The 8392-nt window shown below is 37.6% G+C and overlaps 1 protein-coding gene across 1 annotated transcript; it reads left to right on the forward strand.

Moving 5' to 3' along the window:
- Positions 1-289: 289 nt before the first annotated feature.
- On the forward strand, positions 290-6775 carry LOC143536559 (uncharacterized). The gene is made up of 7 exons (XM_077030536.1): positions 290-994; positions 3160-3238; positions 3534-3685; positions 3817-3940; positions 4826-5011; positions 5119-5190; positions 5900-6775. Exons 1-7 carry the CDS (start codon positions 591-593, stop codon positions 6713-6715), a joined length of 1833 nt encoding a protein of 610 aa, XP_076886651.1. The 5' UTR covers positions 290-590; the 3' UTR covers positions 6716-6775.
- Positions 6776-8392: the final 1617 nt, after the last annotated feature.

Consider the following 8392-nt stretch of genomic DNA (forward strand, 5'->3'; position numbering starts at 1 on the left):
TGTTATTATATATACAATTTATGTAATCTTTTGAGCTAACCCATTTATCTAACCAATCGACCCGACACTAAGAAGATCCCTTTTCCAAACAAAAGACCACCATGCTTTATCTTGCTGTTGATGCAAGGCAAGGATATTAATATATTATTATCCCCTAATAAAACAACTTAATAACCTTGTAATGACCAAAACACTCTCCACACCCAAATAGATCCGAAGGACACAACCGTCATTCTGCCACTTAAACAGCCACTTTGTTAGTTCTCAGCCCATACGACCTCGTTGGGGTTCAACAGACGCCAAATGAAGTTCGTTGGATATATAAAGTAGGTTTAAATTAAAACCCCCAATAACGGATTCAATTTCCCCTTTCTATAAATATTATTCGAGATTTTAGGGTTTCAGTAAGCCAGCTAATTCTAATTCATCTGTGCAGTAATCCAATTCATCAATCTGTGATTCAATTTCGTCAATTCGATCTGCTTTGTGTGTATATGTACGCTTAATTCGTTGAATTCTCGATTCGGAAAACCCTAATTTGAAGATCTGGTTCAGTGACGTAACGGACGGTCTGAATTGATTCGGTTTTGATGGAGGATGATGATTTGCAGAAGGCGTTACGGATGAGCATGCAATATGAGCCTCCGGAGCCGAAGCGGAGTGCGGAAACTCCGATGGAAGAGTCGCCAGAGGTGAAGAACCGCAGGCTGCAGCGGGAGTTGATGGCGGCGGCTGCGGAGAAGCGGATGATGGTGCAATCGGCGGCTGTGGTGAAGACTGTCAATAGTGGTAGTGTTAGTGTGCAGAAAAATGTTTTGGCGAAGTCAGAAGCTTCGGCGTCGAAGGTGTATGAGTGTGTGCCAGTGGTGATGGAAGAGAAGAAGAGTTTGGGGGAAGAGTTGTCGTCGGATCAGGCGCGCCAGCTATTTTTGATGGTGTTCGGGGATGAAGTTTCGAAAGGGATACTTGCACAGTGGTGCAATCAGGGCGTTAGGTATGTTAATTGATCTCTTCTTACCTCTGCAGTGCATAGACTAATGTGGATTTTTATTAGTGACTTTATTGAGCATGCTTGTAGTCTATGTATTACTTGAGGTTTAAAAGTCAAAACCTTGATCTAAGCATTGGATTGTTATGATAGTTGATAACTGATGAACTGACTGTGTTGATAATTAAGTGGTGTTTTGTCGTGATGTTGTGTCTTATTTTGAGGCATGAAAGTTATTGAGACGCTAGAGTTAAAGTGGATAGAGTTTAATGTGGATTCTTCTATGTGATGTTATTGAACGTACTTCTAGCCTATGTATTGGTTGAGGATTAAAAATCGCAGCTTTGCTGTAAGCACTGGATTGTTATGATAAGCTAATTATGTGTAGCGTTAAATGGTGTTTGTTCTGTTGTTGCATTCTGTTTTGAGGCATGAAAGTTATTGAGATGTTAGAATTCTTGATTAAAGTGGATAGAGTTTAATGTGGATTCTAATCTGTGACTTTATTTAACGTACTTCCAGCCTACGAGTTTTTTGAAAGTTAAAAATCAAAACTTTTCTTTAAGCACTGGATTGTTACAATAATTGATGAGCTAAGTAGCTGATGATGCCGACCATTAAGTGATGTCATATCGTGATGTTGTGTTCTATTTTGAGGCGTGAAAGTTATTGAGATGCTAGAATTTCTTGTTAAAGTGGATAGGGTTTAAATGGATCACAACATAGCGATATGAAACCACTTAATGGTTATAATAGTCAGCTTATCGGAACAATCAAGTGCTTAGAGCAAAGTTTTGATTTTTAAATCTCGACTATAGCATAGGCTATACGTATGCTCAATAGAGTCACATATGCGAATCCACTTAAACTTTGTCCACTTTAATAAAGAATTCTAGCATCTCAACTTTCATGCCTCAAAATGGAACACAACACTGCGATATAACACCGCTTATAGGAAAGTAAGGCACGCTAGTTATTGAGATGCTATTATTCTTGATTAAAGTGCATGGCGAAATAAAATTAACGTTTCCTTTTTAATGTGGGAAGGATATCCATTGCCTTGCAACTACGTCTGTCTAATTTTAGCTCCATCCCACACAAGTTGTCATAGTAACGTTAACGTATATGATTGATTAGATATTTCAATAACTTATGATGGAACCACCCTTACATGTGGAGTAGTTTTGGTCCCATGACCATTAATTGTTGACTTCTTTAATTTATTTTTTGAATGCTATAAAACAATTCAAACATTCAGTAACTCATGTTAAAATATTAGTTTAGTTCAACTTTGAATTAATGTGAAAAATCATATAATTAATCTGATATAATCAGAGGAGTTATGTGTGTTATACTTGAACAAGGGGGGCATCTCCAAAACATCATTATTGCAATTAGAAATCCCACTCACATTACATAATTGAAGCCCTAATTATTTTGTTGGAGTCTTGGAGACTGGCAATTTGGGATGAGTTCTGCTATTCAGTGCTAAAAGGCATCGTGGTGCACTATATATTTTGATAAAGATTCTTTATACGGATGATAATAACGCTTGACGTAGTGACATATTGACATGCCGTTAATTCAGTAACAAACTCCGTTACCTGATACGGCTTTAAAGTCTGATTGAGTCTGAAAGTTGGAGCTTTGCTTTGTTATAATTTGTACATCAAAAGGTTAATATTGTGCGATAAACATAGGTATTCAAGGTGAAGTCTGGTTGAGGCCTGTACTGGAAGAGAACATGCATATTTTAAAATAGTCCTTCTCCAACAGCTTCAACCATTGTTTAAGATGATCTGGATTGTTGTTGTGGGATGTATTTTTCCTTATAATATTTATAAAATGCATCTTTTTCATGCGCACTTATGTCTTATTCTGTCATATAATTACATTAGTGTTACTGTTTATGACAGGATAGTAGGATACATATAACATAGTGTAGATAAGTGTACTCTATGCCTTTGTATGGATTGCTATTGGTGTTATTTAGTTACTGTTTGTCGCGGCTGCCGTAAATTTAATTGGTTTAAGTTAATGTTTTATTTTTGTGAGACGATGTGTTTTCGACTTTTCGTCGTTCAGAATTTCCCATCAAAAAGAATAGAAGTTATTTCATATGCTATGTAAATCACTGCTTCTTTAATTCTAGATAATGTATTTTCCTGTAGATTTAGTCCTGATGAAGAAACATCAATGGGCTTAGTTCAGCATGAAGGTGGGCCATGTGGTGTATTAGCAGCTATACAAGTAAACTTCTTGAGTTCTCAATTTACTCCTTTTTTTTTGTAAATCAATGTTGTTTAGAGATGTAGAACATGCTTGGTTTTTATTTGAAAAATATAAACCTAAAAATAGCGTAGTTACAGCTTACAAGTTAAAAAACTATTTGGTTTCGGTTATAAATCAAATTTAACTGAACGAAAACGCGATTTTTTAAGTACGAATCAGAAACCGTTTCGTAAAAAAATGCCTTTTTTACATAAAGATTTGATTAATGTAAAATTTTGACATTTTGTATGATTTGATTTGTTTCCATGTGCAGGCATTTGTTCTTAAGTATCTCCTGTTTTTCCCGCAAGATTTAGTTAAGGATGGATCAAAGATACCAATAATATCAGTTTCAAAAAGATTGCAAGAAACTCAAAATTCTACAACAAATATCTTTGGATCCCTAACTGAAGACACTAAATCAAGGTGATTTTTATTCACTCATTTTATCACTTGTTAGTGCAATAATGGAACCAGTGAGTTAATTTGAGGGTAATTTTGGTAGTTTTTGGGTATTTTAATCTAACATGTTCTAAAAAATGTATACTTTCTTACAGGGCTTTGGTCAGAAGCATGGGTGAAATACTATTTTTGTGTGGAAATAATAATAGTGCAACAATTGCATCTCTTAGAGTTCTTGACCATGAGATTGGTGGTAAAGATGAAAGCTCAAAAGATGAGGTAAGTTAAAAGCTAGGTTCGGGAAACGGGTCAAACGGGTAGTTATTGGTGCAGACCGAATCAGGCTGCATTGACCTGAAACATCCGCTGTCTTCACCAAAGGTCCTCAATGGGCTTGTAAACGAACCGAGCGAATATGAAAGGGGCATGCTCATGTTTGTTTGTTTAACATTAGCCAAACAAACGATCGAACACGAACAGCTCAACGAACTATGTTTTCTTGTTCTTGTTCGTTCTTTAAGAAAATGGTCGTGATTGTGTTAGTTAGTTAGTTCGTTAGTAGTATAAACAACCAGTTCACGAGTGTAAACGAACGCAAACAAAGGAACCTAGCTGAACACAGACGAACGAATGTGACAAAACTAACTAAAGCGAAGAGTTGAACACCAATTAGAAGTAAATGTGAGCATTAATGTGTTGGGTCTAGAAAGTTAATAAAACTAGACTAAATTGTAATGAGCCTACGAATTATAATGAATGCATAAATAAACGTAAACAAACGAACTCGAATGAATATAAACTAACAAACATAAATGAATGAATGTGTACCACGGTAAACAAACGATCACAAACATAAATGAACAAACGAGACATGTGCTCATGTTCGTTTGTATAAACTAGATGAACAAAAAGCTTTTTTCATGTTCATTCCTTAATTAAATAAACAAATTTCTCGCCGAACAGTCCACGAATGGTGAACTGAGCGTTTGGTTCATTTACAAGCATAGTCCTCAAGGAACGGGGTGATACCAAAACATTATTATTTCAAGATTTTCGAATAAAATGATTTACAAGGTTTTACACATTAGATTTACACTTCGGGCGTATTTCGGCCCATTTAACATCTTTCCTTTTTAGATTTTTTTAATTCATTTAATCCAACAGATTATTTCAAGATCTCTTGATGGGCTTTCAATTGAATCTGGTGATGATCTTCAAAAGGCTTTGAAAGTTAGCACATTTACATCTCTTTCCAGTGCAATGCAAAGGCTTGAAGAACTCATTCCGGTTTTTAGAAGTCGTATGGGGGCGCTATTGTTCTTACTATCCGCTTTGCTTTCGCGAGGACTGGTATGTAAATATGTACATTTTTATTATAGTTACAAATACAGTTTTCTTACAATTATAATCCAATGCTTTGAACAATGGTTCATTTTTACGTGATTCTTGCTTATCAGGAAACCATTCAAGCTGACAGAGATGACCCCACCCAACCTTTAGTTACTGCCCCGTTTGGGCACGCTTCACAGGTATTCACATCTCGTTCTAGGGTCATTTGGATTCACGTTTTATAACTGATTGTCAAGTTTAAATGTTTGGATAAACAAATATTGCTCGGTTTTGGATAATCAGTTTTATACTTGTTACAACAAAATTGAGGGTAATTGACATTTTAAATACTAATTTCTAATAAAAATAAGCCTCCAGAAAAACGGTGGAGAAGATGAATTGGTTGTGGGCCCACAATGAATATGCGTTTAAGAGTTATTTACTCCGATGATCCTTGTGGTTTGCTTTGGTCCTTAAGGGTATTTTAGTCGTTTCACATGCACTCCACTGGAAAAAGGGTTGCTTGGTCCTTAAGGGTACTTTAGTCATTTTCATGCACTTACCAGGCAAAAGGTTTGCTTTGGTCCTTATTTCCTTAAGGTTACTTTAGTCGTTTCACAAGCACTTAACTGGAAAAAGGTTTGCTTTGGTCCTTAAGGGTACTTTAGTCGTTTCACATGCACTTAACTGGAAAAACTAACGCCCATTCATTTCAAGGACCATCCATGTTACTCTTTATAAATATTGGGGAGCATGCATGTAACTTCTCATTTTCTCTAACATAAGGACCACACTTGCAATTTGGACAAACCACAGGGACCATCTGAATAATTAACTCTAATAAGTTTATTCTGATTATAGAAACTGATTAATATCTGATTCTGATTATTAATAATTGAACACCCTCAGGAAATTGTCAACCTACTACTTTCGGGGGTGGCAGTCGCTAACGTTTTTGACGGGAAAATCGACTTAGGTGACGGGATGTTCGTCAAAGGTATTTTAACACCCGTTGAAGTCGGTTTTCTCACATTACTAGAATCCTTAAACTTTTGTAAAGTCGGCCAATCCTTGAAATCTCCAAAATGGCCAATTTGGGTCGTTGGTAGCGAATCACATTACACCGTGTTATTCGCTTTAGACACAAATGTACAAGCCGAAAACGAGTTCGAGGGGCGCGAAACCACAATTCGTAGAGCTTTTGATGCGCAAGATCAAAGTGGCGGTGGCGGTTTTATAAGCGTAGAAGGGTTTCATCAAGTTCTTAAAGATGCAAAGGTCAACCTCCCGGTTGACCAAGTCAACCATCTTTGTAGCTCCGGGTTTATCGTATGGAACGAGTTTTGGCAGGTGCTTTTGGATTTGGATAAAACTTCTGGCGGGTTGAAAGACTCAACAGGTTTAATGGGTAAAAAGGTCTTTGACCTTTATCACTTTAACGGGATTGCAAAGTCAGTTTTGGGTGGGTCGGGTGGTGAGAGTACGCCGGTGCAGAGACCGCGGTTGACTAAGTTGCGGGTTTCGGTTCCGCCTCGGTGGACACCGGAAGAGTTTATGGCTAACGTGTCGGTTCCCGGTTCAAGTTCGGGCTCGAGTGGTGGTGACGGTGCAGGTGACGCCTCGAAACCCGAGCAGGCCCAACATGCGCCTTTGGTGGATTGCATTAGGACTCGGTGGGCCCGGGCCGTGTGCAACTGGGAAGGAGACCCACCTAGTATCGTTTGACCATGTGGGTGGCATTGGCTATTTGTACCTTGCGCGTTGGAATTTGTATGCTGCTTCGGGTTTGAGCAAGGAGTTCTCTTTAATTTGATTTTCAAATTCACATACTTTTTTCGTGTTGGTAGTTCAAATGATTTGTTTTTTCAAAGTTTTTATAATTGTGTATTAGCAGTTGGACTTCTTGTAAACAGTCTGCGGTTGCTTGCTTTTCAAATTCTTGTTCATGATTTGCTACTGGTTGCTTACAGTAAAACTAGTCAATTTGAGCTTAAGTTGAGTTTTATTTATAACGGGTGTATTTAAGGGCATACATTTGGTATCATATTTAAGAGTTTTCAAATTTCTTCTCAAGTCACTTAAAGTTTGTTTGTTTGTTTATCCCGAATTTTTTTCTAGTTGTAAAAAGTTTATGAATGTTGTTCTGTAGGATTTGGTGAGTTAAATGAGACATAAAACTTGGTAGCTGTCTAGTTACTATTATTTTTCCAAAATGACTTAAACTGAGCAATAGGACATATTTATTATTTAATAATAAAGCTTTTATCTTCATTATTGCCATAAGTTTTTTTTAGAACAAAAAATAATAAATAATAAATAAAAATTAATAATAATAATAACAACCACTACCACCACCACTAAATAATAGCTGCACTCGAAGTTTATAGGCTCAAATATTGTAGTCAAAGTTTTTAGGCTTTCAATTTGCTGTATTACTTTAGGCTTTCAATTTGCTGTATTACAGTGTAGTCGAAGTTTATAGGCTCAAATATTGCATGGTGAAGGTAAAAATGATGAGAAAGTCAAAATGTGTCTCCACCAAGAAGTTCGTGTTGCTTGATAGGACCATCAACTTGGTCGAATGCCATTACTATAAAAGTGTGTGTCAAATCAATATCTTGTACTTACTCTTCAAAAAAGAATGCCCAGAAGATCCTAATCGCAACACACCAATCAAGTAGCATCGGTAATTATCATTGTCATTATAGAGGGAGGGTAGCAAAGCTACCCACGAATCCCTTATCCGACCCACGGATCGTTAAAAGACATCCGCCACACACGGATTCATTACCCAACCCGCTAATCGCCAAAAAACATCCACGTAAGAAATACATGGATTGGTAAAGCAATCCACAACCCAGGACACTGCGGAACTCCGTCATAATCCGCAGATGGTTACGCAAGCAACCGCGGAAGGAATCCGCAAACAACTCAAGGGGAATCATCACACGTATGATCCCCACGTGATATAGAAGAGCAGTTGTAACAAACTACTTCTAGAAGATTCCCTCAAAACCTCCTGATAGCGACATCGGTTAATGGAAAGAGGACACCTGGACACGTAATTGCCATCCCACGACGTGCACAGATAAAGGCTATACCATAAACGGGTCCAGGCTGTCACATTCAATAAAAGCCTGACACGTGTCCATTCAGGTAGGGAAGGAATAACTTGATAGTGACAACTCCACCAATCACCTTCCCTCCACCTTCGGCTATAAATACGAAGATCATCTCTTCAAGGTATTCATTCACACTCTCAAGCCTTAAGCAATTACATACTGTGTCTTACTTTATTCCGATCAAAGTACGATACTTATTCTCACGCCGGAGGGTGGTTACGGGAAGACCCCCCACTCTGTCCTTCCCGTAACGAGACTCAACGGTGTTCTGTTTTGCAGG

Source organism: Bidens hawaiensis, unplaced genomic scaffold, assembly GCF_021521415.1.
Source record: "Bidens hawaiensis isolate Kalapana, Puna unplaced genomic scaffold, B.hawaiensis_p1.1 tig00000055_1, whole genome shotgun sequence".
Taxonomy (NCBI): domain Eukaryota; kingdom Viridiplantae; phylum Streptophyta; class Magnoliopsida; order Asterales; family Asteraceae; genus Bidens; species Bidens hawaiensis.